This window comes from Cupressus sempervirens, chromosome 4 (genome assembly GCF_028749045.1).
Source record: "Cupressus sempervirens isolate cs-2001-9-10 chromosome 4, ASM2874904v1, whole genome shotgun sequence".
Taxonomy (NCBI): Eukaryota; Viridiplantae; Streptophyta; class Pinopsida; order Cupressales; family Cupressaceae; genus Cupressus; species Cupressus sempervirens.
In genome coordinates, this window is record NC_143121.1 from 800364423 (window position 1) to 800387614 (window position 23192).

The window sequence follows — 23192 nt, forward strand, 5'->3', positions numbered from 1 at the left end:
TAAGAGGGCCAGTATCATTTTTTAAGTTAGCAATTTTCCTCTTACCTTCGTTAATTGCCCGAGGTAGCTTGATTTCAAGTTCAATTCTTGCTTTTGCCTCATCATAGGTACCGAATGTTGGAACATTGGGAATAGTTGGCTCATTCACCAGTGCTTCAATAATATCTCTTGCTTCATCAATATTCAGTTCATAAGACAATGGTTTTACCCATGCCACACGGGGTATGACTACCTCTATATACACTTTGTCATAGTCAACCATGAAACATACATCTTCCTTATAGTCTTCAACAAGCTTAGGGGGAATTCTAAACCTGTTGTTCATTCTCTCTTTGAAATCTTCAAAATAATTATCCATTACTTTATCAAAATTTATACCCATTTCTGCAATAAACTCATTTATCTGATACAAAACTGGAATATCTTTTCTCCATACAACTGTACCTTTAGAAGGGAAAAACTTTTGTACATAGAAAAATAAACAAACTAACAAAGAACCAAATTTACAAGGATTGTTCTTTGAAGTCCTTATGCTATCCATATTTTTGTTTAGTTGCTTCAACAACACATCTGCTAGGTCAAATTCCATATTCTTCTTCACAACCTTATAGGCTAAGTCCATAGCCTCATAGGGCACACTATTCAATCTGCTGGAACTATACATCTTATATGCAATTAAATGAATTCCAAATTTTAGCTCTGCATCAGATACATTGTTAAGTTTCAATCCTCTGCCATCCTATTTAGCTAGGGTTAACTACTGAAGTTCATCCTCACTTAGGGTTTTAGTGGTTTTGGATTTGCTCAACATAGGTAAACCCGTGATCTTATGAATCATCTTTTTCGTTATCAGGATGGGTTTCTCTAACCACAATTGACCATTATGCACACAACTTAAAATGTATCTTATCCATTTCATTTGAAAGTTCCTTGGCAAGTGCGAGATATGGGTCAAACCTTTGGTTTCCAGATGTTTGAACTCGGGTTTGAGGGTTCCATCCACACATAACTCGGCTAAGGCATTATCCATATCTAGTGTCCCTATCTCTTGAACAGTGCATTTGAAATGAGTATGAATGTTGTTTATGAGTAGTACCTTGGGTGGAATCTGCGATTGAGCTCCATGCGGATCAAGCGATTCAGCTATGGCGGGAACGAGCTTGAAGCTAGGTGCTTTCCATTCCACTCCCTTCACAAGCATTTCAGAGCCTCTCTTTGCCTTGTTGCTGCTGGTGCTTGCGGATGTCATTGCTGCTTGGTGAGTGAATGGTTTCGTAAAACAAATTTTTCGCTGGAAAATCACTTCAAATCGCTTGAACTCACTTGCGTGCTCTTGGAAATCTCTTCGCTCTGTATATTCTAAATTTGCGGTGAAAAATGAGATCAAATTCTGCCTTTTTTTGATGAAAAAGTGTCATTAATGCTCGGGAACGAAGGTAGCTGAGATGACCTAGGGTTTGTTAGATAATCATCGACTTACTCGGTAAACCTTGCAACTTGGTGAACAAACAAAACTTTAGTTACTCTCGACCTAGCTTGGTAAGGTCTTCAACCAACCTTGCTTGGTAGATGCAACATGGTGAATGATAACCTTTCTTTGAACTTTGTATCTGAAATACTGATTTGACCATTTGCACTTTTTCACTCTGGAACTGCTTAAGATATGGCTATAAGATACAGTTCTTGATTCCTCTTAAATCTAACTGGAAATGGTGGAGTCACCCATTTCTTGAGTGACATGACCATCATTTGAGTTGTCTTGCTCGGTAGATTTAGGAATCCACTGTTGTCTCATCTACTTCCGAATGTTATTAGTTTTAGCTTTCTTTTCATCTTCAATTCTTCCAGTATTCATGCAATTCTTGGCTATATGACCAAGTTCAGTACAAGTGTAACATCTTATGGTTGTGTCCTCCTTTCTTAGGCGATGTCTTGCACAGTTTATCCCAATGTGTCCATATTCTCCACAATAGTGACACCTGCACCAAGTATTGTAGTCCCAACCAAATATTGCTTTGATAATTTATTCGGCTGGATTGAATGCTTGATGCCTTGTGACCTTGTTTCTTGCATTTGTGACATTTGCCTTCAAACTTTGGTTTCTCTTTGCATTCATTTGCTTTGTGACCATGCTGATTGCAATTGTAGCATTTGCCATTGAATTTTGCCTTTCCATTACTCCAACATTTGTTTAATGTATGACCTATCTTGCCACAGTGATTGCAAGTGGGTCTTTGATTCCTTTGAGCTACTTGCTTGGAGGTTTCACCTTCTTCCTTGTATCCAAGACCAACTTTACCTTTTTGTTTATGAAAGTTTTGCTCACTTTGCTGATTTAATTGAGTCATGTTTGTTTGAGATTCCACCATTCTTTCATTGACTTGCCTTTCAGTGATCAAGTCATTTTCCAAACTTTCATTGATTTGTCTTTCAGATCTTAGATCACTTTGTAAGCTTGCATTGATTTGTCTTTCAGTGATTAAATCATTCCTCAAACTTTCATTCTCAGATCTTAGATTCATAATTTCTTCATTTGCATTAGATAGTTGACCTACAAGATCATCATGCTGAAGGGATTGATTATTTCTTACCTCTAAGTCTTCATTTGCCTTGTTTCTCTGTTCCAAAACTTCACATAGCCTGATGGATTGGATTTCTTGTTCTCTTTTGAGCTGTCTTACTTCTTCCTGTAGAGAACCATTCTTTGCTAGGAGTTCCTTGATTGCTTCATTAGCTTCATTTGAACTGTTTGATGGTAAAAGGTCTTCAATCTTTTCTTCAATATACTAATGATCATTCATTTGTCTTGCAAGTTCCTTTCTTCTTTTCAGAGATTGAGAAAGATGCTCCTTTGCTTCTTTAAGTTGAGCCATGGCTATTTCTAGATCTAGCTTTTCATTCTCAATAGATTTGTCAAGTCTGAATATCTCCATTGTCCTTGATCTTTGCTCAAGCTATCAAACTTTATCCTGAGAACCAGAAAGCTTTGATACCAATTGTTGGAAATAATCCAGACTAGCAAGGGTACTGAGAGGGGAGGGGTGAATCAATAACTCTTAAAACTTTAAATCAGTTCTGCATAATAACATATTCATCCATCTAATCCACTGTATGCATGAAAAGATAAACACATGAACACACTGATTTGGTGACCTAGAAACCTTCCAATTAGAAAGTAAAATTGGGGTGGGGATGATACCCACAAAACTTTAATACTGCAGTATAAAGTTGGCCTGTTAAGGCTTACAATGATCACTTCTGAAGATCTGCCCTATTAGGAGCAAGTAGGATTGCTAGATCTACCTTGTTAGAGGATTTACAAACATACAATGAAGTATGCACTATGTTAGGAGATTTACAAAAGACTATTAAGTCTACCCTTTTAAAGGATTTACAAACTGATTCACCTGTTAGGATGAAGCAGTGGATTTGGTTACAACTAATTGCTAATAAGATCCTTTAGGCTCTGATCACCCGATGTGATAGATATAACTTTTCTGCATCTATGTTGACCTTGTTGTATTCCTCTGTTCTGCTGCTGATTTTCTTTCCTTCTTCACAAAATATTGCAATATAACACCAAAAACGACATACAACATTGCTTCTCTTCAAATGATATATACCATTCCAATATTTACATTGGCAAGGTCGACCAAACACAAGTGAACAAATCATTACTGAATCGGCCAAATAGTAGAAAACTCGGGTTCCTCAAACTGACTTGGTGACCTTTTGATACTCGGCATCCACTACAATACACTACATCATCATGCACTCGGTAAGAGTAGAGGCACAATCCATACTAATCACTCTAAGTAGCTTGGAACTCGGTAACTATTGGTGACTCGGTGAATATTGTGTCACTTGGTGAAAACTGAATCCATTGATAACCTTCTTCACTTGGTAAACACTGATTCCTTCATTTATACTTGGTAAACACTAAGTCTTTCATTTACCTTGATCACTTAGTAAACACTAAGTCCTTCGTTTACCTTGATCACTCGGTAAACACTAAGTCCTTCATTTACCTTGATCACTCGGTAAACACTAAGTCCTTCGTTTACCTTGATCACTCGGTAAACACTGCGAAGCTCGGTGACCACTAACTGCTTGGAGAACACTGTTCTGCTCGGTAACCACTATGAACTTGGCAAACACTGCTGAACTGCCCATATGCTTGGTTTCCAAAGGAATGCTCGGTATAAACTTGTAGACTGAATGATGAGCTCGGTAAGCATCCAGAATTGAATAAGTGTTTGCACTAATGACAAATATACCTTAATTCCAACAATATAAAGGACACAAAATATAGTTCTTAATCAAAAAGCCCTTGATGAGCTTAGATCCCCATTAAATTGATAAAATGGATGAAATTAAACATAGAATAAACACAAGATGAAAGATGGTAGAGACTCTAAAAATGCTATAAATAATTTACATTAACTTGGATGGAACCATGTAAACCCAAGGCTTTCATTTTCAACGCTCACCAATAGCCTTTTTTGTGTGCCCTTCAAGATTGTCTTCACACAAGATATCATTGTTAAGTGCTTCAAATAATCAATTCCTCACTTGTTCAGTGCTTGATATTTTGCCTTGGATGACAATTTGGCGAAGGGATATGGAAATCACATACTATCAACATCCTATGTATAATATTAGAAGATACAAATTTCTACGCCTCTCCCAATACATCTTATAAATTCATATTAATAATAGACCTTGTATTATAAGATTAGTATGTTTTGAAATGAATTACTAATGCTCATGAAATGTATTATAGAACCAAATGTTACATAAAAACAATGCCTGCAAGAATCAACAATATACCAAATGGTTCGTAATTGAACAAACTAGATAAATTTTTTCATATGGAGAATCAATTCTTGGAATCAATTTCCCCATCTTCCATTCATAGTCAATGACCATAAATGATAAAGTTGGACTAGTAAAAACCTAATGCTATGAGATATATGTAACCTATTTGTATTTTTTTTGAATATTGATTCATAATATATGTAAAACCAACTATTGCAAACCAATCTTGGATCACGATACCCATTAACTTCATATGCTACAAAATCACAAGGAAGTCGATATGTATCTTTGAATCCATTCAAGATTGATTTTACCATTTTTTTCCTGATGGAACATTGATTCAAATAGATACAATTATTCTAAAAAATAATTTGATAAAAAATTAATATCAATTTTAAAGAGTAAGTAAAGAAGGCTTAAAAAAGTTACATTTTATTTTATCCTCCTGCAATGCTCATTTTTGAGAAATTAGAATCAGAATTTGAATTCATCCAATTCCACTTATTGAAGTGGAAGATTGAATTTCAACTCGGATGTGACGCATCCAAATTATGAATTAGAAATTTTAAGAAATTAGTAACTCAAATGCCTATCTAACTGAGAATACCTACCTATATGAGCAACCAAACGGGCCTTTGAGAAATATTGAAATGTTAACCCTCCCCATTCTTATTATATTAATCCCGTTTGTTTTCGCCCTTCAAAATACATATACATTTTCAACCTCAAACCCTCAAATTTGCCATGAAGACGAAAACCATAATTCTGTAAAAGAATTTGCAGGTTTAAGCACAGCCGAGATCATGGGGTCCAACTGGGCGCAGAAAACAATTTCTCTTCCTCCCAAGAAAAGAGGCTGCCATCTCGTTACCTCTCAAGTGAGTCTCATTTTCCTTCAGTGTCTATTTCTCCTATCTCATTTCCCAGTCACGGGGTTTTCATTATTGTGATGGACAATTGCATACTTTGGAAGCCGGAAACAAATAAAATAAACACTGTATACATGATAGTAATTATGTGTAAATTTTAAACAATGAAATACTCAATTGGTAATATATCTTATCAAAGAAAGTAATGAAAGAAATAAATTCGTATTCCTGTCAAAATCCTAAATTGGATTTACATTTGTTCGACTGTGAAATCATGACAGATTATCAATCGCACTGTGATGTGAATACCCAATAATATAAACATTACGAGTAAAGAGCTCCAGGCTATTACAGCAGTTTTACGGTGACACTAATTTTGAGAACATTAATTTTAGGGTAATTGAATGCAGTTAATTAAAAACCAAATTTCTTAATAACCTTGCGTAAGTCATTTTTCACGAGGGGTTGCATCATGCGTACGCTCATTAAAGATAGCTCCCAGATTGACTTTACATTCAACATGCATTTGAGTTCATCAGGGGTTGGTTTAGGTAAACTGCTACTCATGGAGGATGGCTCGCACAATTGGCTGACCTTAAACATGTAAAGAGCTCCAGGCTATTACAGCAGTTTTACGGGACATTAATTTTGAGAACATTAATTTTAGAGTAATTGAATGCAGTTAATAAAAAATCCACTTTCTTAATAATAAGGCCATGCATAAGTCATTTTTCATGAGGCGTTGCATTATGCGTACACTTATTAAAGATAGCTCCCAGATTGATTTCATCAGGGGTTGGTTTGTGTAAATTGCTACTCATGGAAGATGGCTCACACAATTGGCTGACCTTAAACATGTAATCAGTATTATGAAGTAATTGGAAAATATTTTCTTGATATTAACAATGATCAAGAGATCAATCTATGCAAGAGACTGAACAGTGTTTCCTTAAGAAACAATCGTAAAGAAGAGAAACATTCTGTTCTAGAAACATAAAGCTAAATATTACATTCTAATATTTATAGAAGATTACAATAGATAACCATTAGATACTAAACAGATATAGTTAATCTATCCAAAGCATGAAGCTGTCAAAAAAATGTAAAAGATAGATTTTGTCTGTCGAAGTGCTTTGCATTGTTTGTTGTGGGTTGCGAACTAGATTGCCTAATAGGGCAGCTAAGCGCTTCTGACATTCAACCTTCATGTGCCTAAACTTGTGGCAATAATTGCATTGATTGTTCATTTTCTTGGAGCCATTTGAATTTGGAGCAGATGATGTCCGTTAAGAAGACTGCTGATGGTACTTTGGAGAATGCTCCAAAACTTTGCAGGTGAGCATAATGCTCCAAAAGAAACCACAAAAAGCCATGATTTTTAGGAGAAAATTGAAAACAACTAAACACAATCTTTTGGGTGAAAAATCAATCAAAACCCAACATGATTTTTGAGGTGAAAAATCAATCAAAACCCAACATAATTTTTGAGGTGATAAATCAATCAAAACCCAACATGATTTTTGAGTGAAAAATCAATCAAAACCCGACAAGATTTTTGAGTTGAAAAAAAATCAAAACCTGACATGATTTTTGAGGTGAAAAAGCAATCAAAACCTGAATGCAAAGCTTCGAATTTTAGGAAAAATGGTAAAACCCAACATATAAATTTTGAGGAAAAAATAACAAACCCACAAAAGAATCTCACACAACTTTGCAATTTACAAAATCAGAAAATTTTAAGGCAAAATTTATAGAAACCCATAAGAAAAAAAAATTTTAGAGAATTTTTTTTTGAAAACTCATCAGAATTTTTTTTTTCAGGAAATTTTTTTATGAAAACCCACCAGAATTTTTAAGGGAGGCAAAACACGAGACTTTGCATGATAAAGCAACACATGCAAACAACATACAAGTACATTAAACAAACAAGCAAGTACATGCACCCCTCCAAAAGTAGAGACCTAGAAAATTTGAAGGGTCACCTTGAAGAGAGCTCAAAAAACCTAGAAATAATATTTTGTCAAATTTTGGATTGGCTGGCTCAACCCCAACAAAAAAAGACGATAACTTAGTTGAGATATCAAAAAAGTCACCAAGAATCAAAAGTCGGCAGATTCAGATCTCTCAGAACATAAACCCTAGTCGGATTATAGAGATAGTTGGAAGCAAATATGCATGTAAATAATTTTAAAAATAAAAGGTAGATAATTTTAACCAAGAAATTATAATTATTTTCAAAAAAATTTATAGTGTTGGCTCTGATACCATATTACAAAGTAATTGGAAAATATTTTTTTGATATTAACAGTGATTAAGAGATCAATTTATACAAGAGACTGAACGATGTTTCCTTAAGAAACAATCGTAAAGAATAGAAACGTTCTATTCTAGAAACAAAAAAACTAAATATTAGAAACATTCTAATATTTACAAAAAATTACAATAGATAATCATCATATACTAAATAGAGATAATAGAAACTATCTAATATCGTTATAATTGGCTCTCCCAAAATATGTTAGGATTAATTACGAACATAAATAACAATTACATGCAAATATAACCAATATCAGAAAATAATAAATTGCACAGAAGAGAACACAAAACACAAAGATTTAACATGGTTCACCCAATCCCTGGACTACGTCCACCAACAACAAGTCCAATACTATTATTATCCAGTGATTACAATCCACAATCCCTCACAATTCAATACCACTGGAAGAAGCTACAATCTCATCATACATTATGAAATCGTTAACCCTAAGCCATTTTATACAAGCTTTTTGCTGCTTACAAAATTAGGGCTAGAATAAGTGGTCCAATAGAAAAATAGCAGCCAACGCCTTTTACAATCATAAATGCATTTGAGCCTTTGGGGGTGTTGCCCCTCAACCCCACCTTGGATTGTGACAAAGAGCGCACTTGGATATCTTCTCTATGAGGAGAAGTTCTAAGAGAAATTCTTTATAATGCACTCTCCTCTATGAGAGAGAAGTATGAGATGAAAGCCTTTGTTCCACCCCCTCTGACTTGGTTCATGGTGGATATCATGTGAGTCACTGCATGATGCTGTTATAATTATGTCATGAAGGATGACGATCTTTCATTGATATATATATTTAGAGGGGAGTTATTGAAAGGTGATGATCTTATCAATAACAGGACTTGTTATCATAACAAACTTCATTAAGTTGTTGTCCTAGTGTGCTGGAATTTATGATAGCGAACTGAAGGTAACTATTGTAAGGTGACAATCTTATCAATAGTAGACTTATCTCCTAACACCAAAATGTGTTGGAGCAAGTGTTATAATGTTTATTAGGTCGGATCTTACGGGACACCATGAAAATTATTGGTGTCATTGTTATTAGGCTGAATTTTGCCGGACACATTGATATCCATCATGGTTATTAGGATGGATCTTGCGGACACCATGAAAATTATTGGTGTCATTATTATTAGACTAGATTTTGTTGGACACATTGATATCCATCATGGTTATTAGGCCGGATCTTGCTAGACACCATGGAAATTATTGGTGTCATTGTTATTAGGCCGGATTTTGCCGGACACATTAATATTCATCATGGTTATTAGGCTGGATTTTGCCGGACATCATGAAAATCATTTGTTATGGTTCTTTAGGCCGGATCTTGCCGAACACCATAACATAAATCTATCATAGGCCACACTTAAGGTGGCATTTAATCGCGTTTTATATTTTCTTCAATTCCCTCTTTACTAAAGAGGGAGTGTTGAGAAATTTAGACTCAGTGAATTGAAGTAAATTCCATATGTTAAATATGTTAATATATATATATATATATATATATATATATATATATATATATATGTCTGTTGATGGATTCATGTTGATATCCTTAATATGTCATTCTAGGAATATCTCTTCATATACTCAAAAGCATAATGTGTTATATATCAATCCTCTCTAACTAAGGAGTGTTAAGTATGTAGTTATAGTCAGATTGATTCGATCATGAGATTCACTGTTGTTGGTAAATCATCATATATATATATATATATATATATTATATTATTGTTAATATGTTATTTATATCTAATGATGATTAACCACAAGAAACATGTCTCTTCCTCTCATATTTATAAGTCATTCAATATGCATTTGGAAAACAATCAATTACAATCACAATCGTTAGTACATTTGCAGAGATTAAAAAGTTAACAAGCACATGTTGTCTCCCACCTCTCTTTATGTGATACACGTTTGTGTTCTTATCCTTTCATTGTTGCACATACTTTCATGCGCAATAGAGGATAATCCACCTTTGGTGGACATGTGCTTAGTTGGTATGCTTATCGCTTACTAACTTCTAGTTATCATTCATTGCTTATATATTTAGACACTTCTACATGCATTGCATCTGAATCTGAATATTTGAACAATTAGGCATTGAGCATTAATCAATTGATCATTATTTTGTACATCTCTCTTGTGCTATCTCTTGAGCTTCTAGATCGTGACATGTCACTAGTTGCATTAGACAAATTCTTACATGGTATCAGAGTTTGAGGCAGATTCTTACAATATTAGTCCGTCATTATGTTTGATACATTTTCTTGATTATATTTATATTTGCATTGTTTTTCCCTTCCATCATCTATTTGGCCCCTTTGTTAACATGACTTTCTTTATTCACAGTTTTGGTTATTTGAGTATGCTATGAATTATATATATCTGTGTGTGTTGATTTATATTATATTTATGTAGGTATTTTAAAAAATATTTTATAGATCTTCGATAATTTTACTTTAATGTATTTAAAATATTTAGATAAGATTTATACTTATTGAATTTATTCGCACTCTCTTTTGTTCTATTTAATTTCAGCTAAACTTTTTCGGATTTTATATTTGTCAAATATGAACATGGCAGGGGATGTCCTTTGGCCATCCCCAAGGTAAGTGGTGATGGCTGAGAGGTCTCTTCAAAATCACAGGGACATCCAGATCTCTGATGGCAAGTCATTTTTTATAATGTAGTAAAACAAAAACAACTGTTTTAAAATCCTGTCATTAATCTGAGGAATTTATATAGCCGTTAACTGTTATAAAACTGTTTAAAAACTCCCTCATTAGAATAAAAATAGTGCCAGCTGTTATATAACTGATATCATTAGCTATGAATCTGAATCATAATATATATTTACTGCTTTAACACTGCTGTCTATGTTTGCTTTTGTTCCTTTTATACTGCTATCATGATATATTTATTAATGCTTCTCTGCTACTAATGTCTTAATTTTGATGTCATATAGTTCAGTGTTATTAAATCTCTCTCTCTCTCTCTCTCTCTCTCTCTCTCTCCCCCATATATTGCCATCTTCTACCATCCTGCAAAATTGGCTTCAGGATGCCCTGCCCGAACTGCATCCCCAGCCATCCCACGGTCCCTATCTAAAACACTGTGGAACATAGTATTTACTATTTAGAATTTTATCCTTTTCAAAGTTATACAGTCAACCATGTTATTGCACCAGATAGTAAGTCACATCCATTTCGTTCCATATGGTGGTGTGTATTACGGAAGTAATTGGTAAAATACTTGCTTATTATTAACAGAGACCAAGAGGTCAATTTATACAAAAGAATAAAGCGATGTTTCCTTAGGAAACTATAAAAAAGAATAGAAATATTCTATTCTAATAGATAAAGCTAAAAAAGTGAAAGCTAACTAAAGCTAACTAGATATTTACAATAGATAACCATTAACCAATAATAGACGACTTATCTATTATTGTAATACTCTCCCTTAATGGTTAATCTATCTAGAACACCAAGCTATCCTCTAAATTTGACAAACTTATCAGGACCAAGAGGCTTGGTGAGAATGTCTGCAGTCTGATCTGTGGTAGGAACATACTGCAGATCAATAGTCTCGTCTTCAACCAGCTGTCATATGTAATGACAATAAACATCCACATGCTTGGTTCGTTCATGGAAGATTGGATTTCGTGCTAATTTGATAACACCTTCGTTATCAACAAATAGAGTAGTCGGTCCTGCTGGTGACATCTGCATATCCCCAAGCATCCGACGAAGCCAAACAGCTTCACATCTTGCCTTAACAGTCCCTTTGTATTCAACCTCTGTAGAAGAGAGAGAAATTGCTTGTTGCTTCTTGCTGGTCCATGTGACTGCACTGGATCCCAAATGAACACATATCCAGATGTTTACTTTTTATCATCAACAGAACTTGCCCAATTTGAATCTGTGAACTCACTGAGTTTAGGATTAGAACTTCGAGAGTATAGAAGTCCATAATTTGAAGTGCCCTTCACATAACAAAGCACACGCTTTGCTGCCATCCAATGATCAGCCTTAGGAGCTGTCATAAAGCGTGAAATATAGTTGATTGCGAAGCTAATATTAGGCCTAGTAGTAGAGAGGTAGATGAGGCTACCTACTAGTTGCTTGTATGTAGTATCATCAACAGAAGGAGAATCAAACTTTGCTGATAACTTGAGACCTTTCTCCATAGGTGTAGATGTAGGTTTGCAATCCTGCATTCAGAATTTGTCTAACAGGGCCTTGGCATATTTGGATTGAGAGATGAATATACCAGAAGATTGTTGCCAAACTTCAACACCTAGGCAATAATGTATGAGCCCAAGGTCAGTCATATCAAAAGACTGGCATAAGTTTTGTTTGATTCCCTGAATCAAAGATGCCGAACTGCCAGTGATGATCAGATCATCCACATAGATAACCAGAAGGATGATGTCACTGTTAGTAGTCTTGATGTACAAATTTGAGTCTGGAGAACTCCTCTTGAAGCCTTGATCACTGAGGTACTCATCAATCTTGATGTACCATGCCCCTAGGGGCCTGCTTCAAACCATAGAGAGCTTTTACTAATTTGAGAACTTGATGGTCTTTACCAGCAACCTTGAAACCAGGAGGCTACATCATGTAGACCTCTTCATGGAGATCACCATTCAGGAAAGCACTCTTTACGTCCATTTGATGGACCTTCTAGCCAAACTGTGCTGCCACGGCTAGGACTAATCTGATAGTGCTCATCTTTGCAGTAGGAGCGAAGGTCTCCTCATAATCAATGCCTTGACGCTGAGAAAAGCCCTTTGCCACTAAATGAGCTTTGTACTTATCCAAAGTACCATTTGATTTGTATTTGATTTTGTAGACCCATTTGCAGCCAATGGGTTTCTTCCCAAGTGGAAGATCAGAAAGGACCCAAGTGTTGTTCTTCAGTAGGCTCTGGTGTTCAGATGTCATGGCCTGTTCCCACTCTGAAATTCCTTTAGCCTCAGAATATGTTTGAGGTTCAAACACACTGTGAATGTTGGCCATAAGAGCAAAGTTAACAGAATCTGTAGTATTGCTCTTTTTCTGAGCAGTTCTCCCATCTACGAGCTCATCATCATGAAGATCAGCAATCGTCTTAGCCCACCACTTAGGCCGGATAGGAGAAGGACCAACAGTAGTACTAGGAGATGCTTGATCAGCAGGATCCGCATCAAAAGAAGCTGGATCAAACTTAGGTGAAGCATCTTCAAAATGAGGTGATCCTGCAGGAGAAGCCGGAGGAGTATGTATACGTATCACTGGAATAACTGGAGCTGCAGGAGCTACTGGAGCCCTCCCATCAGGTGGACCTAATGGAAGCAACAAGCAGTTTCTCTCTCTTCTACAGAGGCTGAATACAGAGGGACTGATAAGGCAGGATGTGAAGCTGTTTGGCTTCGTCGGATGCTTGTGGATATGCAGATGTCACCAGTAGTTTCTCTCTCTTCTACAGTGACCCAGAAGAGAGCTCGAAAAACCTAGAAGGAATATGCTATTGTTTTTTGAATCCGCTGGCTCGAAAATCAAGGCACCCAGAAAAAATGGACAACAAGAATTTGCAAACAAAAAAAAATTTCTGACCCCAAAAATTAGGGTTTCAAGCCAAAAAACCAGTCGGCAGATTTGAAGGTCAAAGCAACAGAAAAATGGTGTTTGCAGGTCTGAAAAAGACAATTTTGATCAGAATAGGGGCGTTTTTGCCTGAGACAGCATAGGCAAAGAGATTTTAGCATAAAAAACTGTGATTTCACCCTCAAAAACGCTATTCCTTGATTGCAGAAAAATAGATGCCAAAACTGAAACCCTAGCTCGCGATTTTCAGATATGATGAGGATCCGAGTTGCAGAAAATCAACCTCCAGATTTGCGATTTTCAGCAGCTGAAAAATGACAGTGAACACACGAATTCTTCAAAAAACGAAAAACCCTAGATGGGTTTTTGAGAAATTGCAGAAAAAATTTCGAAAATTTTGAAGCAAATAATTTCAAAAAAGAAATTATAAAATTTTCGAAAAAACTTCAAATATTAGCTCTGATACCATATTACGGAAGTAATTGGTAAAATACTTGTTTATTATTAATAGAGACCAAGAGGTCAATTTATACAAAAGAATAAAGTGATGTTTCCTTAGGAAACTATCAAAAAGAATAGAAATATTCTATTCTAACAGATAAAGCTAAAAAAGTGAAAGCTAACTAAAGCTAACTAGATATTTACAATAGATAACCATTAACTAATAATAGACGACTTATCTATTATTGTAATAGTGTGCACATCATTAATTATCCTCATTGCATTCACATACCACATATACAAACTGTACTGGCACTCTAGCAGTGAAATCAAGTTACCTCCAGAAAAAGATTTCTTGGACACAACTTTTGGAATGAGCAAAAGATCTCAAACTGATTAATTTGTTCATTTGGCTTTGGGTTAGGTCTCAATGCTTCTTGTGTTAGAGACCTGAAGAAATCATAGGGATAGAACGCAATATGGCCTGACTGCCATGGCAACATGGAAGGACAAAGGCAGTGTTGTAACTGTTAAAACATGATAATATGATTTAGTTTTGAATAGAATGTACTACAATAGTGTTCCTTAATTTGTTATTCCATGAGCAGGCACAATTCATCGAACGTATATTTTCCAAAATTACAATATTATCCAACATTCGTAACTTTGTGTGAAGAAAGACACTGGAAAGTCATATCAAAGTAGAATCTGAGAACTCTGAAATTTCTGACTGTAGAAAAAACAGATGCAGAATGACATTGAAATGGAATACAAAAGAAACATGTATCCTACCGAAGACACAATTATTTTACAGGGAAAAAACTCTCTTGCTGTAGAAAACTTTAGAAGAGAACTCTTGAACTATTGTTAATCCTCTGGAACACTACGAGTATATTTACTTGGTTTAAACAATTATAATGTGCTTCCTCATTTACAAAAATGCTACTGAGGTCTCCTTTTTTTCTAACTTATCTTCTCTTAAAATTGACTTCTGGGCAACCATTTAAGATCAGGGATACATGGGAAAATGTCTCTGCTCCTGGAGTCCCCCTATTCTCCTCAAAATGAGTTCACATCACCATCACTTTTTTATTACAATCTGAAAAAGTTCAATTGCAAACACACAAAAAAAAAAACCCAGAAAAAGTGGGCCGTTTCTTCCATAGGTTTGAACTTTGAAGCATACCGTTGAAAATTTGTGACCAATCTAACCTTTCCATTCAAAGATGATATCTTTATACTAGAGATTCTAGAAAATGAAGAAATAATCTTTTGGCATTATTATGACTTCTGTCCCTCGTTCAGTGTCCTGCAATCTATCTAGTTCTAGATTTATCATTTGATAGGTAGTAGGTAGGCTGAATTCCATGAATCTGTGTAATTGAGATAAGATATGATTCAACTGTAACACAACTATTCAGCTCCTCTGGGTGCTCGAAAGTACATCTCAATCTTCGTGTTTTTACCTTGTGCTTTCCTCACAAATGATTGATTCAATGGCCTAGAGTAAAAGGCATGTGAAGGCTAATGATTCCATTGAAAAAAAGGAAATGAATACAGTTATTTTTATAGTAAGCATACTTTCAGGGCAAGGCTTCCTCGTCTTGAAGCATGGAAAGAGTTATTGTAGGGAGCTTTGTCATTTGGTTGGATGAGCTCTCATCATGTTGAACATTGCTTGCCATCTATGCTTAGGAGTGGTTGCCTTGAAGGATTTGGCTGTTGCATTTATTTTGGGTCTCAGGGTAGATTTTAATTGTTTTTATGGCGGAAAGTTTATTTAAAAATGATATGATATTTTTATTTTCCAAACTCTTAGTTTGAATTTTCATTCAAATTTTGTTAGGAAGAATTGTAATTGATCTGTTTTGATTGTTTCCTAGAAAGTTTCTATGATATGGACATAGGGAATTGTCACAGTCACAATCTCTCCTTGAGAGGCAGGGGATTGGAGGAGTACAAATCGCAGCATTTAGCTCTAGAGTGGCTGGATCATAGCCTTTAGACCAAAGTAACTCAACTCGTGACCCGGCTTAGACTCGCCAGTGACTCGACAAGGGTAATTCAACTCGTGACTCGACTTAGACTCGCCAGTGACTCAGCAAGGGTAATTCAACTCTCGACTCGGCTCGGACTCGCTAGTGAGTCGACAATGACTCAACAAAGTGACAAAACCCTTGAAATGTAGAGATTTTTTAGGATTTAAAGAACATTCCATGCACCCATTATTGAATAAAGCTTAAAGACACAATAACATCATGAAATAGAAGGTAAATTTATCACATACATAAATATACATCGATTACATAAGTACAAAGGTAAATTACTAAATAATAGCTGAAGGAAATAGAAGACATAGATATATAAAATCCATGAAACCCATCAAAATGTATATCAAATCCATGAAATCCATCACATAAATAGTCATTATCAAATGTTCCAATCATATGTTTGTAAGTGTAAATAAGTATTATTTACACTTTACTTAAGTTTACTTAGGATAAATGCATTATTTTATTATTTATTAGGTTAGACACTTAGGAGTTTGCATGCTCATATGAGTTGTCATGTTGACAACACAGGAGTAAGCAACTCTAATTTAGCACATGGTGTCTACAACACTAGAGTTTGCATAATTAACTGAGTTGTCATGTAGGCAACATAGTTGTTCCCACTCTTAATTAAGCACATGGTGTCTACAACATAATTTTACATGACACACCTTTGTAGGCTTATCCTCTCATTATCGCACGTGACACACCTTTGTAGGCTTATCCTCTCATCATCGCACTAACTCCTGTGCTCAATGGAGGATAATCCACTCTTGGTGGACATGTGCTTAGTTGTGAGGCTTATCATATTGCTAACTCTTAGTCATCTTAGAGGCCTTTATATACAAACACTTCTAGTGTAATTATCATCAATCAATACATTAATTATCTATTATCGAATGGTCTAATATCCAAAGATAATCAGATATTCATTCTCATATTGTTATTCTGATCATACATTATTTGGTCCATATTGTACTAGTCTTGTGCTTCTCGATCTTGGCTTCATTTTTCCCTAAGGCAAATTCTTCATGGTATCACAGCTATACCAAATTCTTACATGGTATTAGAGCCATAGAGGCGTCATTTCATAGCCATTGGAGACCATTCTTGCTTCACCTCTTTGAGGACCTCGATTTAGATCCGGAGTATCGCAGTTATTGGGAGCGTCTAGAGCCAAAATAGACCTCACCATTGTGTTCGGAGCGTCGATTCGGTGAATTTTGACTATAAATTTGCCTATCATGGGCAATAGTCAAAATTGAGGCAAATTTTTTTTGCAAACTGACACCCAAAGGCCCGATTTGCAAAGTTTGTATGATTGTTTGAGATCTCTGAATTTAATTTTCAGATCTGCATATTTTATTATTTCAGTCTCTGCAATTTCTCTGCATTTTTTTCGGATTTGCATATTTTGTTCGAATTTTTTTTGGCCATCAGGCCTGTAGAGGATAGATTTTTTGCAGGACAAGATTGGAGCTTGCTGGTGCTAATCAAATATTGGCATCATATTTAGAAGGGCAAAAAACCCCCAAATTGACTTTTGATTCATCAAAATCAGACATCTGAGAGGATATCTAGAGTCAATTGATTTTTGGAGGTGCAACGGTGGCAATTCAGGAAAAATAATTACTGAGGTGATTTTCAAACAGCGATATCTCTCTCATACGGACTCCTTTTTTTGAACAATTTTTTTTGTTTTGGGGTAGAATTTCCTGATCTACACATTGGTGTAGGATGTTTGAGATCTCTGTTCTTGAATTTTTCTACAAATCGCAAATCCCAATTTTTGCAACTTTAAAAGCTTAGTACGGGCTCATTTGGACACATAATCAGGTTCCGTTTTTTTTGAAAGTGAATAATTTTTCGTCTACTTTCCAGATCTGCAATCAGATTATAGGCTTCTGTAGACAAAAATACCACTTTCAAAAAAAGGTCCTTTTTTTGCATTGTATTGCTTCAAAATTCTTGTATATCTGAGCTACATTGCTTAGTTCCAGACTTAAAACTCCAAGAGGAGGTTGTAAATAGCCAAATCAGAAGTCCACTAAGGCCTAGATTGGCAAAGTGGCGTATTGTAATCGCACTAAGTATAAAGTGCCAAATCATACATTAGGGGGGGTTGATTGATTATTTTTGCATTTTGGAGGGTGCATACATTTATTGATCTCATGGAGTTTTGTTTCACATGTTAGTTTGGTGTTAGACTGAGGTTGACAAAGAGGAACTATCACAAATGGAGTGCCTTGATAATTGATCATCTAAGAAGAGACCATAAGGAAGTGTTTCCTTATCTATGTTCCAAAGAACTACACTCTGATGATCCGACACTTGTTAAAATAATTTTAGATGTCATTTTTTTAGTATTAATGCTTATTGCCTTGATGTTATTGGAGAGCTCATTGAACCTTATGACATTTGGATGGCTCTTTGGAAAGCATATGGAGATCCAACAGTTCCTCCATTTCTAGAGTACATTCTACCTCCAGTCACTCCAGTTATGGTACCTTCAACTCCAGTTGAGAATGTACCTCTTGATGCTCCTGTTGCTTCTATTGATCCTGTTCCAGCCATAGATGCTCCTGATTCAATGCTACAGGATACACAATGTCTTCCTATTTCAGCTTCATGGGATGACTTCCTTCTAGACATTGCAGGGCTATTTGTGGAGTCTTATATTGAAAATGTGGGAGACATCATTGATGACATCCATCTTCTCTTTGTTGAGGAGACTTCTTCTTCACTTGTTGCTAGGGAACACTCTGACCCTCAACCACTTGAGTTGTCTCTTGAGACTGACATGATTGTGGACACTTCTTTACAACAGATGGAGGAGGACTCTTTCACTTTAGAGGAGACATATCGGTCTTTGGAGATTGTATTCCAGTTTCCTCATATATCATATCTTCTGAGGATTCTTTCTACTAGTTGGGGAGCATTCTCCACTACACCTATGACACCACTTCTTCCTACAAGGAGGAACATCATTCAGTTTTCATTGTGCAGCTTCTTCAGTCGTCAAGGAGCTTCTATCATGGGTGTGCATTCATCATTGAGGGGAGGCGACATTGCTTCTCTTCTTACATTTTCCCATCAGGATGCTTCATTGTCTTTGGAGGTTGATTTAGCTTCATACATGGACATTTTGCCTTGTTTGCCACCTTCTTTTGGGCATCCACCAAATTGGTTCTTGGCATCTACATTCATCAAGGACTTGTCGACATATGAGCAGACTTCAGAGGCAACATCCAGCAACATCCACACCATACTACATATGGATCCCTCTTCCATTTTCCTATCCAAAGTGGGAAGCATATTTGCACCTATACTTGGTTTATCTTCTTCCTAAAGGGAGAAATGTTGTTTGTAGGCATTGGATTTTCTTTTGTCTTCAAGCACTCATCATTAGGAGATCCTTCACTAAGGCGGGGATTTCATGGAGGGATTCTCTATTGTATATGCATGATGTATATCATAATGGGGGGGTCTTGATTACTCCATCCATACATGCATCTTGTTTTATTGTACTTATCTCTCTTTTTGGGGGAGGGTTTTTCCCATGAGGTTTTCCCTTTTTCTCTGTTTTCAGATAGATTGCATTGCATTTCATTGCATTTGTATTTGGGTACCTAACATGGCCTAGTAGCCGGGACCCATTATGCATTTCATCATAACTTTTGTGAGCTTAAGTGCATTCCCCTAAGTTGCACTTAAGGGGGGGTGTTAGTGTAATAATTATTATTTACACTTAAGTTTACTTAGGATTAATGCATTATTTTATTATTTATTAGGTTAGACATCTAGGAGTTTGCGTACTCATATGAGTTGTCATGTTGACAACACAGGAGTAAGCAACTCTAATTTAGTACATGGTGTCTACAATACTGGAGTTTGCATAATTAACTGAGTTATTATGTAGACAACGCAGTTGTTCGCACTTTTAATTAAGTACATGGCGTCTACAACATAATTTTACATGACACACCTTTGTAGGCTTATCCTTTCATCATCACACTAACTCTTGTGCTCAATGGAGGATAATCCACTCTTGGTAGACATGTGCTTAGTTGTGAGGCTTATCATATTGTTAACTCCTAGTCATTTTAGAGGCCTTTATATACAGGCACTTCTAGTTTAATTATCATCAATTAATACATTAATTTATCTATTATCGAATGGTCTGATATCCAAAGATAATCAAATATTCATTCTTATATTGTTATTCTGATCATACATTATTTGGTCCATATTGTGCTAGTCTTGTGCTTCTTGATCTTGGCTTCATTTTGCCCTATGGCAAATTCTTCATGGTATCATAGCTATACCAAATTCTTACAATGTTAAGTTAAACAAAAAGTTAAAACAAGACTATAGCTATGGCTCCTAGTCCTCATCCTCATCCTCATCCTAATCTATAATATGCCTCTTAGTAAGGCATCTAAGGAAGGTCTTGGATGACTGATTAGCCATAGCCTTTGCCTATGAAGTGCCTCTAGGATCAAGTGTAGTCTCTACTAGTGCTTGTGAGGTGCCACTAGGATCAATTGTAGCTCTCTGTTTCCATAGCCACAACCTCAGCCTCTCTATTTGCCTCGTCAACCCACTCTAGGTCCTCATCATCAAAGACATGATCAGTAGCGTTAGTGATCCACTTGGACTCTAGATCAATCTCCTCTAGAGTAATTGGAGAGGTGTCACTATCCAAAATCTCCTTGGTCCTAATCCATAGGTTGTAATGCACAAAAACTAGTTTATTCATTTTCTCCACAGACAACCTATTACACCTCTTCGAGTGGATGTGCTTGAACATGCTCTAGTTGTGCTCATGTCTAGAAGCGTTGCATGTGGATATATATGCATAACCATCAGCATACCTTCAATCTTGATTTGTGGAGTGGAAACCTTCTGGAAAGCACAATTGTAGGCACAATCGTAGCAATGCTAATTGTAATTGTAAAATTCTATATCTTTGTCACCAAACCATAATATCTTGACCACACAAACATTCGGATATAAGAATATAACACTAAAGGACTGATACACACCATCTTCTTGTGATTACATAATACATATCTATCTTTCATTTTTCTTGTCTTTCACTAGATCATAGCACTGTTTTGAATACATACTTGTCTTCCACACTAAAAGTTTAGTTACAAACTTCTCCAAATATAGCAGACTTCCAAACCACAGTGTTTGAGCAATTCACAAACACCTCTGGACACCATGTTTGACATTAATGACAACAAACAACTAAACATATATATCTAACAATGTCCCCCTTTGTCATTGATGGCCAACAACATGTTTTTCAAAAATATCATTCATTATAAACTTGCCCTTACTGAAACAACCAAAACAATCCCGAGCAAATAAACAATTTCCTTATATTTCTCCTGCTTTGCCTTCAAGGATAGGCCAACAACATACTTACAATTGGTCCCCTTGAGAACAACAACAAAGCATTAGTCCAACATTTTCTTTATATATTCACTCTGACATATAAAGGTTCCATCATTAAATTGACTAACTTGTAACCCAAGAAAGAATGACGACTCACTAGTCATTGACATCTCAATTTTTTTGTGCAGTTCTGCAGCAAACTCTTTACACAATTTGTTCTGTCCACCAAATATGATGTTATCAACATATACTTAAAATATCAGCATCCTGTCACCTTCTATTTTGAAATAGAGATTACTATAAATATTTCCTTTCTTGAATTTCTATTCAATCTTGCATACCAAGCCTTAGGTTCCTGTTTGAGTTCATAAAGTGCCTTCTTCAGTCGGCATACCATATTGCTTAAAACCTTCCGGTTCTATGTACATTTCTTCCTCCAATTCTCCATTTAGAAAGGCTGATTATACATCCATTTGATATACCTTAGAATTCTTGTAAGCAACAAAAGGAAGGAACATCCATATAGCTTCTATTCTAGCAGCTAGAGCAAAAGTTTTTTCAGAATCAATCCCTTCAACTTTTGAATAACTTTTACATACCATTCTAGCCTTGTTTCTTGTGACTTGTTCTTGTTCATTCAGCTATTTGTGAAAATCCATTTGGTTCCTATCACATTCTTGTTCACTAGTCTTAGTACAAGTTCCCAAGGTTTGTTCTTTATTTGATTTAACTCCTCTTCATTGCTTTAATCCAACTCTCCTCCTTGCTTGCCTCACCATAATTCTTGGGCTTAGTTATTGATAGAAAACGACAGTTGTCATGTTCTTGTGATCCAACAATTCTTCTCCTTATTTATACACACTTGTCTTTATCACCAATAATCTTATCTTCTAAGTGATGCCTTTGAACATATTTAGCAGGTGTCTTCACAATGACTTCCAATACTGTTTCTTCAGTGATTTTCTTCTTCATTGTCTTCTTTTGGATCATCGTTTTGTTCTGAGATATGATTAAATTCAGCATCACCATCAGCCACTGGAGTAAAATGACTCCATTCCTCATATCTTTACATTTATGCTTTCAACAACATTGTTCAACCTCTTATTGAAGCACCAATATGCTTTGCTGTCTATTGCATAGCCCTAGAAAATTCCCTCTTGTGCTCTTGTATCAAATTTTCTCAGTCCATCTTTATTGTTTTTAATGTAGCACTTGCTTCTGAAGATCATGAAGTACCTCACAGTAGGTGATCTTCCATCCAAAACTCATGAGGTGTCTTTGAATGATTTGCTATGATCCAAACCCTGTTAAGAAGATATACCACAATATGCACAACATCCTTCTAGTAGACATTAGCTAGATTAGCATCCCTTAACATACTCAGCCATTTCAACAACAATTGTGTTCTTCCTTTCAACTACTCCATTCTGTTGAGGAGTTAATGGAGTAGAAAATAGTCTTATTTCATTCTTTTCACAGAAATCATCAATTCCTTTGAGAGGAATAAATCTTATAATCTATTTGAGTGTCTACCATTGATTTTAGAAATTTGTGTTGAGAAATATAGCATTAAAATCTGATTGAAATACATTGCTAATTCATATGGTTAGTTGAAAGCCATTATATATATATATGAATGAATTAATATAAAGGGCCTTATACCTGCCGACAACCAAATGGCAACAGTCGA

General features: G+C 35.6%; 1 protein-coding gene across 1 annotated transcript in view; it reads left to right on the forward strand.

The window, feature by feature from the left end:
• Positions 1 to 5398: 5398 nt before the first annotated feature.
• LOC149563814 (uncharacterized) overlaps positions 5399 to 23192 on the forward strand; it is an 88613-nt gene continuing 70819 nt past the window's right edge. Inside the window, exon 1 of the mRNA XM_089826941.1 lies at positions 5399 to 5696. Within this exon, the coding sequence (XP_089683067.1) occupies positions 5469 to 5696 (228 nt within the window). The 5' untranslated portion in view covers positions 5399 to 5468. The remainder of the gene's footprint in view (positions 5697 to 23192) is intronic.